Consider the following 20,024-nt stretch of genomic DNA (forward strand, 5'->3'; position numbering starts at 1 on the left):
ATTACCCTTTCTGGAGAACCGTCATTTGTCACCAGCCAAGAAAAACTCCCGTACCGCTTTAAATCATATAAATTGTTACCATACCTATAAAGTTTGCTGTATTTGTACAAATTAGTAATGCAGTTATACAAAGAACCGCACAATGTCGCTCAGACACTGCCGCCAATAAAACAGTCAGACACCATAAGTACATATTACATTTGTTTAGAGGGATACGACTTAACTTTTTCGATCAAAAATCCAACAAGACCCCTATATACAAACCAAATGGTACAACCCAAGATATTTCTGTGATATAAAATGTTGGGGAGGGGGAAGGATTGTTTGCGAAAAATTATCAATGGAAAAGGCGATAACTTCTGAAAAATTTATTACACTCAATGTAAGATTTCTGTTTTTTTGTCTTTCTTCATGCAAAATTTACAACACAAAAACAAGGTGCTAACCATGACAGCATCGCCCCTGTCGTGCGTTTTCACCAAACTTGATTCTATGCCAAGTTCATTGTCGGCATTCCTACCAAATTGCCGAACAGTCATTCTGATTGATGGTGAACAATTACACCCAATATCCTATTCTGTAGACCATGGGGATCGTCGCTATTTTTAGCTTCAGGGTGTGTTGGTGATGTATTTTATCCTGGTGAGGCTACGACGGGGACGGTTTGCCTTTATTAGACTTTTCTTGTGACATACCCCTCTGGTTGGGATGTGATCAACATGGAACTCAGAGTCCTCCCCAGAGGATGGAATAACGGAGGCCCTCCACTATACTCCTAGCCCACCTCCACTAAACTACTTTTGAAATTTAGTGTGTTTCTTCCCTATTTTCTTGGTTAGTCTTTGCTAAAATTAATGAAAATTCACAGATTTTTGTGCCAAGTGGCATCACTTTTCCAGTCTGCATTGTCTGCAAAAACTTGTGAATGGGCGATGATCAAAACAAAAGTCGTTTTGCCACTTTACAACAAAGGAATCACTATAATATATTATACTTGTAGTATTTGACACCCTTTGTCATTGCAAAATGAAACCATTTTCATGAAAGCGCAGCGCGTTTATTCAGGTTGTTTTTGTCAGCCCCTCGACTATACTTAAAATTCTGGGGAGAACCCTGTTCAACTCCTCAGGAGAAGATAAAGATAGATGACATAGAATGATATATCCTGGAGTGAAATACAGTTGGGATGGAAGTTACGTAATATAGACTGAGAGAAAGCTTATGTAGTCAATAGATAATGGCCAACCCGGAGTTAAATATGATGTTATCAGGTTAGGTCATTTGCTATAACCATCGAATAAAAATACTGACTGAGTGAAGCGAACGAGCCCTCTCCCACAGTATGATGAAATGGTCAAACATGCTGTTGTTTATCATGTTATTCATTTTATCTTCTGAATTCCTGAGATTAACATTTACTACTTCTGGCACTTAGTAAATGGGATAGGGAATTTCCCGAGCAGCCTCGTGACCCCTGCGTCGCCTATTGGGTCAGTTAGTCGAACTTGCTGAAGCTCGATGTTTCTGATTTAGGGAGAAGAGATGCTGCCACAGTGAGCGTAGTTTAGTGCCTAGAAGTGGTCAATGGCCTTGCACAGAGCAAACTCGTTAGAAAATAGACAGTGTCTCGTAGAGAGTTAAGATAAATCTAAAATGCTGATGTCATGATGGTTCGCACAAATGTTCTAAATCGCCCCATATGAAAAACAAATTCACACATCTCCTGCATGACTTTCCTCAAGGGCTTACCCGGACGGTGTAAAATGAGGGTGACAACTGATAATCACGGTAATTATGGGCACTGTTGGACCAACATCAAATGTCAGATGCACCTCCGGTTCGACATCAAATATAGAAATATATATGACAATCTATCTGGAATTTGCTCCAACGCCCGAACGTCGTACAACGTACTTCTGACAAATATATTAGAGCCATGCTTATTATTTTTTTTTGGCTTAGATAAAATTTGCGGGAAAGAAGGTGACTTGACCTATCGTTCTTTTTTTCTATTTGCTTTTGGCCAGACGAGGACAATGTGGCACTGCACTCAAGTTAGTAACCTATATTAACAGTGCCACATACACAGACATAATGTATGACACCAGTTGGTCTACCTGGACTGATACTTCAAATAAACACGGAATTCTTTGTTATTTTAGTTACGAAAATCTTTAATCTGATAGCAAAGTCTCAACGTATTTACTGTACACATCATTTACATATCAATCTACTTTATAAGCGCTGTAGTTTTATCATAAGAATTTTGTTTACTACTGAATATCGTACACAGTCTCTACTTCTGTACAATGGTTTTACATCTTTCTCACTCGACAGCCATGATAGATGTTAAACAAGGTCAATGAGGCAAACAAAAGACTGTCCATCATAATTAGCAGTTCAGCCAATAGCACGGCAATTAGAAAATCGACCAATAAGAAAGAGAATGGCTGCATGTCCTTCAAATGTTTATGTTTAATTTTGCATCTCTTAAAGGAATATGGGATCAGTCTACTATACTATGGATTGCTGCATCTTTCGTTGCATTACACCAGTTAGATATTATTTGATCTTATAATGTGAAACTTTGTGTGCTTTGGGCCAAAGCTAAATCGGAGATGATTTTAGAAATAAGTTTGTCTGTTTGCCTCATTGACCTCGTTTTCGATCTATCATGGCCGCCGCATGAGAAAGGTGTATGTCAGTGGCAAGGCAAGTTCTAATGAAGGTAAGGATAGAAACTTTTGTAATCTCTACCTGAAGTATATACAGTAACGCTTTTCCTTCCTTTTAGCCACGTAGATTCGATTATATGGATGACAATTATGGGATACAAAAAACTGATGCGGGCGAGCAAAGTTTCATTAATATGAAAAATAAGTGACCAGCAACTTTGAAGAAAACGGCTAAACATATGGAGTATGAGATACTTGTGTAATGTATTCCATACTCTGTGTGTTTATTTACTTATAGTTGATTCGCCTTTTTTATTTTGTCCTTATTTGACTTTGGAATGAGTTTTCGCATTCTATGACGTTAGTGGCCGTTTTCTGATATACATTTGCAGTATGTGCCATGTTTTCCTGATTTTGCAACTGTTTTTTTTTTAATGATTTACACATTCTCCTACGCAGATGGACTGCAGTCGTGTCCAAACTCCTTGTGGTCACCTCTGCTGTCTGGTGCAGTCAGATCAGTTACTGACCGCCCTGCTTATAAATATGAATATGAATGAGATTACCCTTATATGGGCAGTCAGCCGTTAGAGTTCGGGCGTAGGATGATAGCTTTCCAGCAAAATTTGCAACATAGCTTTCGAAAACAGAAAGCCCAAAAAAGCCTATTCTCTGATTGGTTGACAGCAGGTTTGTGGCGGAAATCACAGTAACTGCTGGTGGGCCACCAGACAGCAGGGCCCCGATATGCTAATGCCGTTGGGCACCATGCGTAGGAGCATGAAATGGACCCCACCCGGGTGTTTGAGGGTTAACAGTGTTTTCAATTTTTTTTTCGAAACGAACGAAAATTGGTACGCACGTCATCCTTATACTCGAATCTACGTGGCCTTACGGCACTTGCTTAGAAAGCTTTTGGTAAACAGCACAATTTGCTTGAATTAGTCTTAACAGCATTTGGGTACGCTTTCTGTAACAATCATTTGTAACAAATCCAGGACATTAGAGAAACTTAGCCGCAATATTTATCTTGAGTTTTTACTAGTTACAAATGAACGTATTGAAATATTCAATCATATACTAATATGACAAAAAATATATTGCATGCTGCAGTTCTAATTAATCATCGATCGTTGTGGATTCATTTTGACCTTAAATCAGTCAGATTTTCCGTGGAAACCATAAAAGGCGTTTCAAGATTGACAAAAAAAAACACATTAGTTTTTATCATTCGAATTGTCGTCTCTTTCAAGGCAAATATATTATTAATCAGTATATATTGACAACATGGCCGACGTTGTTTTTCTCTACACTTATAAGAGTAGCTTTGTTGAAAAATTATGACATAAGACTAAAGAAATTGATCAAACCATAGAGTCTTTATAACGATTAGATAATTGGATGATTAGACTATTTCCTCCATCCATCTATTGGCAGCATACGTAAACGGATTTGTATCAAACATGTCGTCTGTACTATGTGTGACTTACGCTCCACTCCACAAGTTCGAATTCAGTGACCTCGCTACGACCTCCCTGTGACCTCAAATTTCAAAGATAATCTTGATAAGTTTGGTTGTAATTTTCATAATAATTTTACTTTTGCATGATGTTCCAATTTATGGATCCCGAGTGTTACACAAATCCAATTTCATAGGTAAAAAATGATTTTTTTTATTTACGCCTTGTGTGTTTTGCTGTATTTTCAGTCATACCTTTACATTTTTTATGATATTGAAATTATGAAGTCAGGGGATATAGATGATTACATCGCAGTGTGGTCGCAGTGCGATCGCCGTTTCGTAAAAAGTAGCCTCAGTGTTCCAAACTAACTGATATGTTTTGTTGTTGTTTTTTGATATTGATGAGACACTGCCAAAAAGGCACCGCTGATTGCCTAACAGTAGACAAGTCACAATGAGGATTCTGTGACCATCCCAGAATTCATTGCAACACACATACCACGATACAGATCCAAGATGGACGACTGCACAAGCATATGTATTATCATGTTGCCTTTCGAACGGCAGCAACTGGTTCATAATTATTAGTTTTTCTCTTGAATTCGTAACAGGCTGCATAATAAATGTTTGATTTTTGAGTTTGATTTTTTTCTGAAATTGAGCTACATGTAATTGCTTTAGTTTTATAGGCAACTTGATAGGTCGATATGCTTGTTGGGTCACAGTCAGCCATTTTGGATGTGTATTGTGAAATGTGTATTGCAATGGATTCTGGGATACTTGAGGCTCCATCACTGCCTATGTCCCTAGAAAGTACGACACCCAGTATACAGTATTGAGTATCACAAAGGCAATCGGGAAGAGAACCCTACAATATCTGTCTATCGTGTTCACATCGCGAATCTTCGGCAGCTTCAGCCTGGGGATGGAAATTTTCGGATCGGTCGGGAGCTTGCGTCTGCGCATGCCCACGTTGTTGAAGTCAGGACTGGACGCCGTTGACGTTCTGTCGTGGTAGTGACGTAAGGGCTCGGACGAGTCCATGTACAGCCCGACTATGCCTCTCGTCTCGTCGGCGTGAATCGGCGTCAGCGCCGGAGCGTCCTGCTTGTGGTTCCGGTCGTCTTGTGTATCCGCTCTCGAGGACAGAGTCGCCATTCTGATCTCGACCACCGATGTGTTCTAGGTACAAAACGACACAGAATCAACATATTGTTATATAACTTTGGATTACATAATGATGCATATGCATTTCTGCTTCTTTTACATACATCTTGCAGGATTATAACGCAAATCACCGCCTTCGCCAATAAGGAGGTTATCTTTTGGTGCTGTTTGTGATTTTCTGCTTTTGTGGCTGGTTGGGTGTTTGGTTGCTCGTCTGACCAACTGCAAACAAACCTCAAAACAAACAAAACTCGTCAATTGATAATAAAGCAAATTCATATACTAGTAGGTCTGCACCACAGATGTGCTTCCATCCCAGGAGATCATCAGGGATGGAGCGCATCCGGAAAGGTCTGCATCCCAGGTGTGCTTCAATTCTAGAAGCACTTACGGGATGGAGCGCATCTGGGATAGGTCTGCATCTCAGATGTGCTCCTACTCTAGAAGCTCATTTGGGATGGAGTGCATTTGGGATAGGTCTACATCCCAGGTGTGCTTCCATCCTAGAAGCACTTCCTGAAAAGGGCGCATCTGGGATAGGTCTGCGTCTCAGATGTGCTCCTACTCTAGAAGCTCATTTGGGATGGAGTGCATTTGGGATAGGTCTACATCCCAGGTGTGATTTTATCCTAGAAGCGCTTCTGGGATGGAGCGTATATGGGATACATCTGCATCCCAGGTGTGCTTCCATCTTAGAACCGCTTTCGGGATGGGGCGCATCTGGGATAGGTCTGCATCCCAGATGTGTTTCCACCCTAGAAGCGCTTCTGGGATGGAGCGCATCTGGGATAGAGCACCGGGCTTTGGAACGCCGTTTCGTGAGTCCCAACTGGCTCGTCTACCACTAAGTCATGGCCAGGGGTGATTGATTGGCGTGGTTATCGCCATGGTCAAGCAGCTTTACGTCCTTCCGGTGGGCATTGCAATGGTCAGATTGGTACTTATGGTCAGCAGCAAGATAGATTAAAATAGAGCGGACGGTTGGCACAGGAAGAGGTGAAAGGTCAGCGGATGGGAGTATCCCATGAACTCAGTTCGACAAATACAAGTAATGGTATGGAGAAGGTTTCACTAGAGGCTTCAACAAATAGGCATATGGAACAGAAAAGAATTTCTCAAATCATTCAACGAACTTCGGAACGAGTTTTGTCGCCTTGCATGTTGATTTGTTGTCATTTGAAGAATACTTTTTATATCCTGCTCGTATCTCAGACTATTCATCAGAGACTTTTACGTTACATCGGGCGATTTGTTTAGTGCTGATCATGATGGACACAGCATGAGCAGGTAAAGGTGGTATGTCACTTCACTTTCGTCAAGCTTGCGGCACTGAGGGGTTCGTTTACTTCGTCACTGTTTTGTAACTGTGTTTTTTTTTGTTTTCCAATCATGAAATTGATGATGACAAAATCCATCTTTAATCGCTGTATGGTCACTGAGGGATTGTCGACCAGTGCAAGGAAGGCCGATCTGTTAGCATTGTAACACGGCCTTTGAGTCGGGATATATACATTTTATCTTTTTTGATATTGATTTATGTACGTTATTACTTAGTCAGCTGACTTCCCTGAATTCTGTTCAAAAAGTAGATATTTTATTTCCTGACATTATCAGCTTCTCATTAGACTGAATGTCTCTGTTTTTTATATGTAGCTTATGGTTTTTGCAAATTCATTTGTGTTCATTTGTATTAGATACAAATACCCTTAATTCTTTTTTCTTGAAGAAGAAATTAAAAAAAATGAAGGCCGTTCTGATTTCGAGCAGTAACCATAGTAGATAGAAACAAAACTAAAATGTGACACACACTGAGATGTGATATGTATAGAGAGTAATTGTTTTTCTGTGATTTTGTTATCTCAAATTCAACTATACGACTGTCATAGTTTCATATTGGCTTGTATGATCAAACTTTTAAAACTTTCCAAGCTCGTTACTGAATTTTTACAATCTACAAGCCAATTTACAAAATGAGTCTACGTACAAAACTGCTGTTACAGTTCTTTTTTATTCAAACGCGACGACATCAAACTAAAACTTCTGAATCAGTGATGATTGCGTTTTTGTTCTATCAAACGTTTTACCCGAGGGTCTACACGTGTTAGTTTGAGCCAAAAATCCCTATTATTTATTGCCCTTTCAAAAAAGGTGGTTTCTTAGAGGTAATTGACGACAAAGAATGGCTTTGAAGTAAGTCAAACCCATTAGGAAACGTATTCTTAAATCCCTATGGCGATAAAAACTTTGCATGATGGATGGTAAAACGAAAAAAAAAAAAACGTTAAAGACGTTCGTAAGAGATAAAAGTTACAAATGTGGCCACATGTGGCTTTTAGGGATTGTTTTTTCTGAGATAACTTTGAAGTTGAAGGTTGTATGTGAAAGCCAGCAAACGATTGATAAAGATCCGTTCTTTCTTTCTTATTCTCTTTGGGATGATTTTAAATCTTAGCGCTTTGAAATTCCAAAACAAGATGCTATGAGACAAAAACCTACACCGCGTCTTCCTTACATTTACATTAGTTACTATCTGTTACCTTAAACACGATCCAAATCTAAAGGGGAAAATCTAATTTATTCCCCTTTTTTCGTCTTGAATATTGAAATATCAAGACGACAAAACTTGAAATCAAAGCCTTTTAGACTGTGATATCAAAAATTAAAGACACAGAAAAATTCAAAAAGTGAACTCTAGAGGCTTAGATCTCTGGGGTAACGAGGGAACTCCCCTCGTGTGACTGCCACAAAATCAAAAGGACAGCCATTGAGACTTAGATCTATGGGGTTAACGAGGAAACTCCCCTCGTCAAATCCGCGGTAGGAGTTCCAGCACGAGGGGACTCCCCTCGTAGTCCTACATAAGGGCACGCTGGCTGTCTTCAGGTACTACACGAGGGAACTCCCCTCGCAAAGGCCGACACAAGGGGCACGCTGTCTCCAGTTCCAGCACGAGGGGACTCCCCTCGCAAGTCCTACATACTAGGGGCACGCTGGCTGTCTTCAGGTACTACACGAGGGAACTCCCCTCGCCAAGGCCGACACAAGGGGCACTCTGTCTCCACGAGAGGGCAAGTCCGACACCACAGTGGTGTTCCTCCATCAAGTCCGACACCAGAGGAAGTTCAAGTCCGGCACTTTGGAGTTTCTCACCCGACCTGACACATGGGGACACGGGCCCGTCCTGACGTGAACAAGGTGAGGTACGATATACAGTTTTACTTATATGACACACCCACAACAAAGTGAACTTTTGATCAGTGTATTATAGTCCATTACACTCAGGTCATCGACAATAAGTATGCAAGAAGAGTTCTATATTACATGTCATATATTCCAGACGCTCCTATGAATATAAATAAATGAACATGATAAAGCCATAGTTACTCTTCCATGGTTACACGTGACTAGATCTCTGCCCAAAACATAGCTTAAACGAAAATAAATATGATAAATTCATTTAACGGTTTCCTTTTCCCTTTGAGATGATATAGACAGTTTCACTTACAGTATATGATATCCAAACCAGGCACAGGTCTATCGATATTTACAATCCAAAACGTACTTCATTTAAACTTTTTTTTCAATTCTGCACGTATCCGTTATGCTACTATCTACAAGAAAAGCATCATGGTATGTTTGATGGCACTGATACTATGAAACACAAAAGCACGAACATTTGGCTATGGAATAACAGAAAACAAAGACCATTCAATACATTTTGGCTAAGATTTAAAGAAATGAGACTTAAACAGCAGAGCGGTGAGGTCTCAATCTAGCTACTCGACCACGTCATCTTCCGCCTGCACGGGCACCACGAGAGCGTCCTCGGCCTTTATTTCCACCTACAAGCTTCCTCTTCCCCACAGTTGATCTTTAGACGGCGATCTAAGTAATGAAAATTGCATCATAGTTAGTAACAATTTTACAACATGACGTCCTCATTACAACAAAAGAAAGTCTATTAGTAATAACCATACAGAAGTTTAACTAGGCAGGTCTGTGAACCCATCCAATATCTAGTATATCTTGGAGCACAACTTTTCACCTCTACACTTTCGAGCTCCTCTTCCAACAGACGGTCAAGCTCTTTACAGATGCCTGTCTCTGCCCCGTCTCTATTTTTGAGCGTCGTAAAGGTCGCACATCTCCGCTGAGCCAGGAAGTATTTCGAGGTGCTGTTTCGGTGTTCTTGTCTTCTCGTGTCCCAGTCTTTCGGCGACTTCACTGAACAGCTGATCTGAGTTGAGAAGGAAAAACATTATTTTAATACTTCATACATTAACAAAAGAGATAACGTGAGCGTGTGTGCTTGTATGATCCAAAGGGCAATGAAAATAACCATGTAGTCCTGTGAATCAGTTGCGCCCCGCATCTCTATACTTTTGACCATTGCCAGTTTCTAAAACATTTTCACATTGCATCGTTCCAGACCCACATAGGGTATATTGACATAATATCAAGTTTTATTGCAAATTCTTGCCCGTGGGCTAATTGCAGGTAACATACAAGATTCAACCAGTGTAAAATACAATATCACAAGTGTCTACTTTAATCTAAAACTAGTAAAAGCTAACCCTAGATCCTGGGTTATTGGTTTCGACTCCTTTTTTGAAGACAGTGGAAGACGAAAGATCCCACCTTTTCTATTATGTGTGGGTTTTGTGATGTTAAAAGGAGAACTGTTTTCTTTTTGTCATTGAATGTGAGAAAGTTTGGATGGAATTTGATGGCCTCTTTGAACAGCTCTTCTCTTTCTTGATTATAGAAAGAGCAGTTTGACATAAAATGTGATTCGTCTTCCACCACGTTTGACGTACATTGTTTGCACATTCTTTCACACACGGATAGCCTCTTGTACCGCCCTCTCTCAATTACGAGAGGATGGGCACTAATTCTAATTTTGCTGATTGCCGAGCGTAAATCAAAAGTATCTAATTCTAAGTATTTTTCCATAGTATGTGCTGTTTTACAGGTCTTATAAAATCTTAGCTTACCACTATCTATACTCAAGTTATGACGAGAGGTTTGGATAAACATATCAGAGATTCTAGATCTTATCATTGTACATATAGATCTGATATCACTAAGTGAGTTACATGAATAGAAAAGGTACGAGTGGCCACTACTATCCAAAATTTCTTTCACTTGTTGTAACAAGGTTCTTCTACGACTATTAGAAATAGACTTATGTTGATACAAAAGGGCATCAGCTTGTAACAAATGTCTTTGAGAATCCTTTGTAATAACCGTAGCCAGTAACGAATAACACGCACAGATATATCTAAGTCTAAAGGGAATCTGCCAAGCTCTGATCTAGATGCTAAATTACTACAATTTCTGGGAACTCCAAGTATATTCTTACAAAAGCGGTGATGCGTAATTTCAATTGGTGAGTAATCATTAATAGACTCTGTGCCCCAAATTTCACACCCATAAAGGAGATTCGGCTTTATACAGGTATCAAATATTTTTAGCAAGCAAGGTTTATACTGAAAAAAGGCAATGCAAAGAAAAGTGTGTTTGCAGTACTGCTACTGGAGTAATGTGCTTTTGAAAATACAGTCAACGGCTAACCGCATGATATTTGTTGAACCTAATCTTAGCATACTTTCACCGATTTTTAAAATTTTCGAAGCACATGTATTTCACAATTGGTTTGGTGCGTCAGCATGTTGTTTGGCATGTCGTTAGGTCGTACCTGCGAGATAATGCACGTTGTTTTGTTTACACGGTAACCTTTTAATAACTAAACAAGAGTCCGTTTTGTGTAAAAAAAGGAATAGAAAGGAAAAGAAAACTTTGTTTGCAAATCATAGGCGATAAGGGAGTGAGCAATAGACGTACGTCCTCCAATGCAGGCACAGTGATTTTGAAATAACGTCATCAACATAATAACGAGGCAACCACAGAGGAGTGCTCAGATGGCCAAACGAAACGTTAACAAAGTTGACATTGACCGTCGAAATAACAAATACCCACATACCAAATGTCATTACAATCCATTTAAAGGTTCAAAGTTATGCTGGCCACAAATATCCGTAAACATAAACAGACACACACTGACACAGACACACTCTCTAAGCAGATATAGAAGTAGTCGGAAATATTACACTGGCGAAGAGTGGAGAGTAACACAAATGGCGTGATGTGTGAGTGAGTTGCGCCCCTTTTCTGAGCCTGGTAAATAATAAATCTAAAAGTGAAAGGCCCTGTCGGGGCGTTCTCCCGTCATCCTTTATACTATTCAACCCCCTATTTGCGGTTACATGTTTGGTTGTCGTCATAACATATTTATCGTTCCCGAAAACTGATCTACCGGGTGCTTATTTTGAATGTGACCATAGCATAAGGAAGTTACCTGCTAAGAGATGACAATGGTTTTGTTTGTCCTTATTTCTAACATGGGCAGGCCAGTGGGTACTAGTAATTTGGAAGCGAATATGAAAAAGCCAAACCGTAACTTTTCAAACTCCCCGATTTCAGGTTTGCTATGCCAATCGCCATCCTTCTATCATTTGAAACTCACATATTCAGCATACAGTGGCCGGCGGTAAGGGAGCTTGAAAACGTTTTTCTTAAGGGCTCGCCTTTCCACGTCTGCTCGAAGCTTACCGTTTCGCGTGGCAGTGCCAATTTGTTTGACAGACGAACGTGCGATTTTGTTTTAGGAATCTGTTTGGAAATTACAAAACCAACTCCCTTCTGGACAATTAATGTCGACCTCACAAATCTGAGGTTCACTTCCTGTATATATAAAATAACTCTGCTGTACCTTGGCTGTACCAACGTAAGCTTTTGCTTCTGCTAATGTTTTGTTTTGCAACCCTCACAAATAACACATGTACTACGTAGATCATGGGTTACAGAAGGTAATACGGAACGTGGATAAATACCGTTCCATTCTTATGTACTGGTGGTAGCCTTCTTCGCAGACCCTAGCAGTTCTCTCGTATATTTTTTGGGAAAGAAACAGGTTTTCACTTTGAGCCAGCGATGCGCAGTGACTGGACTCCCGACTCAAACACATGTGAAATGGTACACCCCGCCGGCCACAAGAACGTAGTAGAAGCGGAAACACGACCTAAAAATATATAAACTAGGCACTAATTAAACGCCAATGTCCGTGAAAATACTCTCCACGTAGATTTTGGTGGTGAAATTGCGGCTGAGCTCTGTTTGTCGAGTACGTAAATTTAGGTCACGAAGGAGAAACCTTGCCATTGTGCGGACAGGCTACTCTCCAAGTAGAGGTTAGTAGTTTTTATTGGGCTTTCTATTTTATACTGGCAAAGTTGAAACCTATATAAACGGGTTTGGGCGGGCGGACCTCAAGAAACAATACAAAATAGAAATATCCCGTCCCTCGGATAGGACGTTAAATGGAGTCCCCGTGTCAGGGGAGAGTCACACCCCGGGCACGTAAAAGTACCCGCCACAATTATCTAATAGAGTAGGGGACCTTCCCGGTGTGAGTGGATCAAACCATTCCGGCAAAATGGGGTAGGGAATTTCCCAAGCAGCCTCGTAACCCATACTTCGCCTATTGTACTATTGAATCAGTTAGTCGAACTTGTTCTGACTTAGGGAGAAGAGATGCCGCCACAGTGAGCGTAGTTCAGTGCCTAGAAGTGATCGATGGCCTTGCACTGCGCAAACTCGTTAAAAAAAAGGCCCGACAAAAATGACTAAAAAACGGTTAAAACCAGCCGGAGTCTAACCATTTATCGAGTCGAAATAAAGGCACAAACAAACAAACCTCTGCTTGGAGAGTACAGACCGGCTGCCCGGAGCGCAAGCGAAAAATTTTATCAGATTTTAAGAGGCCAATGTTTGGGCTAGATGAAAGTATTTTGATCAAAAACCGACCCGATTTTCTGGTAATATCTGCTTGATGAATACTGGCTCTTTATGCCTTATTTGGCCATTCCCGCCGTTTCGCCACCGTAACATCTGCTTGGAGACTATAAAACACCCACATGGAGATTTGATAAACAGAGCAGCCAGGAGTGAGATGTTTATCTTCGAAACTCAACCATGACAGGGAAAGGTCGGAAATAGACACACGGCAGGTCCGCGGGAGAGACTTGCGTTCATTCACACAGTTCGGAGAATAATGACTTTTCTGTGTTGAATTGCTGTACATGGATCTACTTGATTGAGGCCATATTCCACGGCCTGACAGAAACAATGCGTAGTTAATTTGCAGGGCGGAGGCCTTGTCTAGTATTCATGTCATAACCTAGTTAGCGCTGTTGAATACGAATATATACAAAATGCGGTCCACATTTATGAAAAATGACCCCTGGCTCTGTTTTTGACGGTTTTTAAAAGTTTATATCGAGCTTTCTATTTTGTACCGTTTTGTTGATGTCTCGCGGTCGGAGCGTAACCTCTGCTTGGACAGTAGGGGGGCTGTTGTAGAGATTCCTTGGAGGCATGTTGGCCTCTCCAAGCAGAGGTTAGGTTCCCGCTGGTTTTTTTTAACGTTTTTAGTCGTTTTTATCGAGCTTTCCATTTCATATTGTTACCGGTTGTGTCTTGTTTTGTCAAAACCTGGCGGACTTGAAGAATCAATACAAAATAGAAAGCCATATAAAGACGACTAAACAAAACGTTATAAAAGAAAGCCGGAGCCTAACCTCTACTTGGAGAGTAGAGGAGTTGCAGCTTGAGTACCATTCGTCCGTGGCGACCGCTGCCTCAATCATTTCACTTGATAACTCGTGGTTAGTATTCGAAAGGATTTTGAGCCTGAGTGGCCACTAGGGTCAGGGTGGTTCTCAGGCTAGAGGGCCCTGGAAACAGCCTTGCATCTTTGATACGCAAAGTGATGAACACCAGATGATCCAACAGCCGCCTATGACCAAGTGAATCTATTACAAGGATCAGGTTTCACCGATCACTTCAGTTCTCCGCCGGTTCAAAGCAGGCTTTGGGGACATCCCACAGTGGGGACATCCCTGGTAGGCGTACCTAACAGCCAAGCCGATAGATAAATAAGCAAATAAAGGAAAACTACACACATTTCAGGTTTCTCATAATAATTTGAACTATTAATAAGTGAGTACTATGGGTAATCTATTATATCTACACAAAGAAAAAGAATACTAGAAAGGCCGACATTTGCTTAAGAGCAAATACAGCATATTTCAGCCATACCCCTTTCCACGCAACATTGGACTGTTCCAAATCACCCCTGCGCAAAAATGGAACATCCTCTTAACAGTACATTATCCCCCAAAGTGGACTGGTATTGTGAATTGATTCCAGGTAAAAACAGAGCTTGCTTCTATTTTTCAGAAAATGACAATAATCACACCTTCCATTCAGAAAATTTTCATCATGACTGAAAATTGTTGAATGACTTCATGTAATGTCATTAACAATTTTCAGTACGATAACTAGGTGTAAGTTTAAAAAAGTATAAGCTCCTTGTAATGTGGGTACATTTATTATTGCAGTGAACTTTTTTTTATTCAAGTAGGGCATACGATTTAATAATTATCAAGCAGGTGCAGGTACTGTAGGAGCGTTTGTTTTCTTCAAGCTGTAAAACTGTTAAACTGTTTTACTTTATATGCAATCAGCCATCGAGCCTATTCTTATTTTAGTTTAACAACTTCCTGCCAGACCCGGAAGATACGATTGAACCTTGTTCGAGGATTTATTTTCGTCTGTCTGGTCAGTCTGTTCATACCCTGGCGCTGAAACTCTGGCAGTTTAAAGTTACTTACAATTTAAATGTTCAAAGTTTATGTCAAACAACAACAGCACTAGGAACACATACATTTGCTCTGGAGAAAATACAGCAGTTTTCGCAAGTTCCAGTACAGTGATAGAAATGTGGCCACTACAGACAGGTGGTCACTATAGAGAAAATGCTGATCTATTGACTATGAGCCATACGTTACACATGATTTCAGTACACTGGTCATTAATCATATAAACATTGCACAGGTAAGCCAATTGTTTAGATGTACAATTAAGTTCAAATAATTCTGAAGAGAAATATTGATGAGAAAATAATCATTCTCGCCACTGTCTAACTTATAATTACGTATCAAAACTAAACGCAGATTTTCTAACTAACGCACCTTTCGCCGACTTCATCAAAGGACCGCCGGCTATCAATCAAACACGGCTGTTGATTAGACTTAGAGTTTCAAACAGTCATGTGCTGTGTGCCAGTTGACAGCGAACTTCATGCTACGTGATGTTTTACATTGCTTGGACCTTCTTTCCTACAGCGGTGCTTCTACAAAATATTTAGACTGTAACACTGAGTCCCACATGTTTTATAGAATAGAATTTGACGCAGAACAGCGTTTTTTGCTGGGTATTTTTCTTGAAACATGTCCGTGGGAATATCAGCGAGGCGGCGACGTAGGGATATCAGACCGTCAACAAAAGTCGCACGGCGGCTAACGGCGCAGCGAAGATACTAGCGCTATAAATAAGCGCTTCAACTAAGGATGGCAACCCGTACAATATTTTTGTATACTGTTGAGCTAAGTAAAGTTTGTTGTTTATGAGGTTTTAGTTGTCTTTGAAGCTTTGACCCGAAATATTTTAAAGTCAAACTGCTGAAGAGAAGTAAGTGACTGCTACGATTATCGTAGATATGGCCCTAAAAAAACTGATAAAAGAAGCCTTCTCAATAGTCTGAAATGCAAGAGCTTCCGGGGGGGCTTCGCCCACCTGGGTCCCCCCCACAGTGGCCCTGCCCCTGGACCCTGCCAGGGACATTCGGCGGCCCCCGGACCCCTGTCCGGCGCTTTGAAAAAATCCTGGCGAGAAGTCTGTACGGCCTGAGTCTTCAAGTTAACGTATTGTGTGGTCCGCTTATGAATATTAATTAGCCTTCGCTTTCCTCTTCGCTGATTGGCTGAACCATTAATTGAATTAACTCTTCCTGCCGGCTAGACGCAGGTGCAGATGTCGGCTCTGTGGGGTGAACGTCCGAAAGGTCATGGCATGGAGAACGAAAGAAAACCAATTTCCCCTAAAAAAGTGCTGTAATTAAGCCTTTTACAGTACTTTATGCCAAAAATTTTACTTGGATCATTTTACCAACTATCTTATGCCTATCTATACCAAATGTTACTCATACCAGGGTACAGGGGTGCAAAATATACCGTTATAAGACCGTCAACAACAGTCACACGGAGCTACCAGCGCAGCGAAAATACCATCGCTAGCGTTTCAACTTCGGATAACAAGTTATAAGTACTGTTGAACTCAGTAACGTTAAAGTTTGTTTTTAGTTGCCTTTGACGGTTTGACCTGAAATAGTGTTACGCTAAACTCCTGAAGAGAAGTTAAGTGACTGCTGCGATTATCATAGATATGCCCCTAAGAACTGATACAATATAAAGCCTTCTGAATAGTCTAAAATGCGAGAGCCTTAGGCGGGCTTCGCTCCCCCTGGCGGGAACACTGCTATATACGGGATCATGAGGCCCCGCTTATGAATATTAATTAGCCTTTGGCCTCCTCTTCGCTGATTGGCTAGGTCTTTGATTCAATTAACTCTCCGGCTGACGCGCACAGGTGTGGCTCTGTGCGGGGTCACGGAAGGTCACGTCAGGAGGCCAAAAGAAAACAAATTTCCCCTCAGAAAAGTGCCAAAATTAATCATTTTAAAGTTGTTTATGTCAAAAATTTTATTTGAATCTTGTTACCAAGTATCTAATGCCTATCTATACCAAATTTCAGTCATTTAATTGTAATACCAGGGTACAGGAGCCAAAAGTGTCCTTTTTTGGTCAAAAATTGGCCAAAAATCGCAAAAATAAGCATTTTGTTGCACTGTACACCAAAAGTGTTATTGAACTTATATGAAGGGATTATTAAGGCACATCTGTGTCAAATTTCAGCTCATTCGGTTGCAATACCAAGGTACAGGAGCCAAAAGTGTCCTTTTTTGGTCAAAAATTGGTAAAAAATCGCAAAAATAAGCATTTTGTTGTACTGTACACCAAAAGTGTTATCGAATTTATATGAGAGCATTATCAAGGCACATCTCTGTCAAATTTCAGCTCATTTGGTTGTAATACCAGGGTACAGGGGCCAAAATATACAGTTTTGGTCTAAAATTGACCAAAAAATCTCAATAAAATCATTTAAGAGGCAGATATGAAAAAAATGGGAAAAAAGCATCAAGGTATTGGCCCACTCTACCCCTGTGCCGAATTTCAGGTCATTCGGTCCAGGAACGGCGGAGATGAATCACTTTGAAGATTTGACAGGAGAAAGAAAGAAAGAAAGAAAGAAACATTACGAATACAATATATTTCACCATACTATGTATGGCTGAAATATAATGAAGGATCCTAGAAGGCTGGGTATTCCATTTCCGACACTGGAAGGGTTAACGGAGATGAATGGTCTTGAATAGTCATAAATGCTAGCCTGGATGGCGGGTTTGTAGCAAACATACAGGCAATGGTGGATTCGGCGAGAGAAAAACATGCCCCCTCCCCAGCCGGCCGCGGGGTATAATCAGAGGTCAGACAGGGGGGCGTTTGTGCCTTCCCCGCGCTGTGAGTCTGAAATTACTAGTCAGTTTCTCCCGGGAAAACGCCATAACATTAGATAATTAGCGACTAAACTAGCTTTAGGAGCACGAACATGCAAAAAAAAAAAGAAAATGAACGACTGTTAGGACCTGATTTTCCCGTGATTACTGTCGTGTTCAACATAGTCATTTGTCTACACATGTTCAAAGTTCTCGAGTTGTAGTCCGGGTGCCCAACCCCGATCTACACAATGTATATCATATCTATCGTGCACATTTGGGTACAACTGAGGGCGACTGTTGCAGAGTAGATATGTATAGCCTCGGGGCTTTGGCTCCAGTTCAAGCCATTATAGAATTCCTTTGGTGGCCCTTTAGCAGTACTGACGTTTGGGAAACTATCTCTAGTCTGGACTACATTGTTCTGCCACACTCCTCTCCAAGCAGAGGTTAGGCTCCGGATGTTTTGTTTTACGTTTTTTTAGTCGTTTTTATCGGGCTTTCTATTTTGCATTGTTTCTTGAAGTCCGCCAGCCAGTTAGGTTTTGGCAATACAAGATTCAATATAGAATAGAAAGCCAGATAAAAACTACTAAAAACGATTAAAAAAACAGCCGCCGCCTAACCTCTGTTTGGAGAGTACCACACTTCCAGGCTGGTACCACGCCTGACCACTCTAAACAAATCATTGAAAATATCATGACCATAATCGTACTAACCTTCAGATAGCCGACACAACTAGGTACGCCGATGTTCTGGATGGTTCCTAGATCAGCTCCGTTAGGGAGCAGCGCATCCTTTTTACTTTCCTTCAGAAACCACCACTTTCCTGTATCCGACATCATGACAACTTCCGGGCTATCCGACATGACCTCTTCCCTTGTACTTGTAGGGTTCCTCCTGGCTTTCTTCGCGGATTTATACCCTACAAGTAGTACAACTATTCATGCTGATATTGAGTCAAAACGCGCTGACGACTAGTATTATAAAGTTACGGTCAACGAAACAGGAAAGTCACCAAACAGCATCAATAAGTCTATCAAAGTTGAAGACGAGTCTCAGAGCTTCAAATGACGAAGACAGCTCACTCTCTCTGAGTCACTCAGCTTTGTTCGGAGCAAAAAAATCTTAATTGGAAACAGATCTGACAGGCAGGCACGGGGCCTCTCCCTGACCTGCGCAGTTACGAGGTCAAACGAGGGGCTGGCAGCATACTTCTGTCCCTCAGGGACCCGAGCGCGGGGCAGACAGGTCTCATTTTGGATCTTTTCTTACAGAGCTGAGGTCGTGTTTACTAGATGAAAACTCGTTACCATGTTTGTAGTCTTCTATTTACTCGGGTGTCTGGCATATGAATACCGTTGTATCCCCAAGTTCGACTTTGAGATGGAACTCTTGGGAAAACATGCATCTGGGATAAATCTGGGATAGAACTGGAGTCTGTCAGATTTGGAACCGGACGTTCCTTGCAGCGCCAGAAGAACTCGACTCTACCCTAGATGTAACCGGAATACTGTACCGAAATCAATACTGAAACTCTACAAGAACGGGGGAAAGGTAATGTTTATCTTGTTTTCACGTTTCCACCGTTGTTGCAAATTATTATTACCAGAAATGTTTTACTGTTCTGTCAGCCAAAAAAAGAAGAAAAAAAATTGGTAATTTTGGATTTGCGTTTGCCATAGTGATGAAAAAGATTCAAAGGACACGTATAGTGTCTTTGTTATCTGTGGACCGAGGGAGAGGGGTGTACATGTACTAGAACTTTATTTGAAGGTATCCAATCGCCATCATCATCATAGGCAAGAGGCCAAGATATCACGGTGCTGAACTGCCCGGGTACTACTGTCCGGGTTGCCACTTGGTGTTCCAAGTGTGACCCTAAATGAACTTGGGATAGCCCGAGCGGGTGCCGAACATTCTCGCAGCGAGTTCCGACCGATGCGGAAGGCTCACATTTCCAAACCGGGGCCCGGCCGGGCAGCTTTCGGGAGCGAAAAGAATGATATAAAAAGTATTATAATACACAAAATGTCAAAAGAAGATTCAAGGGCATGCTTTGTGTATATTTCTAGGTAGACATTGTAATTTTTCTTTTCTTAAAACATCCCGACCGGGCCCCGGTTTTGAAATGTGACTTAAACCTAAGCGGATTTTTCTCGCTAGGACCAAGGTAACTCTACTCTCCAAGCAGAGGTTGGTG

General features: G+C 41.1%; 2 protein-coding genes and 1 long non-coding RNA gene across 3 annotated transcripts in view; 1 reads left to right on the forward strand and 2 right to left on the reverse strand.

Moving 5' to 3' along the window:
• Nucleotides 1–4,768: 4,768 nt before the first annotated feature.
• Nucleotides 4,769–20,024, reverse strand: part of LOC118419654 (gamma-aminobutyric acid receptor subunit beta-1-like) — a 60,709-nt gene continuing 45,453 nt past the window's right edge. Inside the window, exon 9 of the mRNA XM_035826153.1 lies at nt 4,769–5,319. Coding sequence (XP_035682046.1) covers nt 4,936–5,319 — 384 coding nt within the window. The 3' untranslated portion in view covers nt 4,769–4,935. The remainder of the gene's footprint in view (nt 5,320–20,024) is intronic.
• On the reverse strand, nt 8,548–18,679 carry LOC118419706. The gene is made up of 3 exons (XM_035826240.1): nt 18,541–18,679; nt 9,350–9,541; nt 8,548–9,189 (listed from the first exon to the last, which is right to left on the reverse strand). The coding sequence occupies exons 1-3, from the start codon at nt 18,664–18,666 to the stop codon at nt 9,178–9,180; spliced, it is 330 nt and encodes a 109-aa protein (XP_035682133.1). The 5' UTR covers nt 18,667–18,679; the 3' UTR covers nt 8,548–9,177.
• The window catches only part of LOC118419713, a 7,808-nt gene continuing 6,815 nt past the window's right edge, over nt 19,032–20,024 (forward strand). Inside the window, exon 1 of the long non-coding RNA XR_004831650.1 lies at nt 19,032–19,378. This is a non-coding gene — a long non-coding RNA (uncharacterized LOC118419713). The remainder of the gene's footprint in view (nt 19,379–20,024) is intronic.

Source organism: Branchiostoma floridae, chromosome 7 (assembly GCF_000003815.2).
Source record: "Branchiostoma floridae strain S238N-H82 chromosome 7, Bfl_VNyyK, whole genome shotgun sequence".
Taxonomy (NCBI): Eukaryota; Metazoa; Chordata; class Leptocardii; order Amphioxiformes; family Branchiostomatidae; genus Branchiostoma; species Branchiostoma floridae.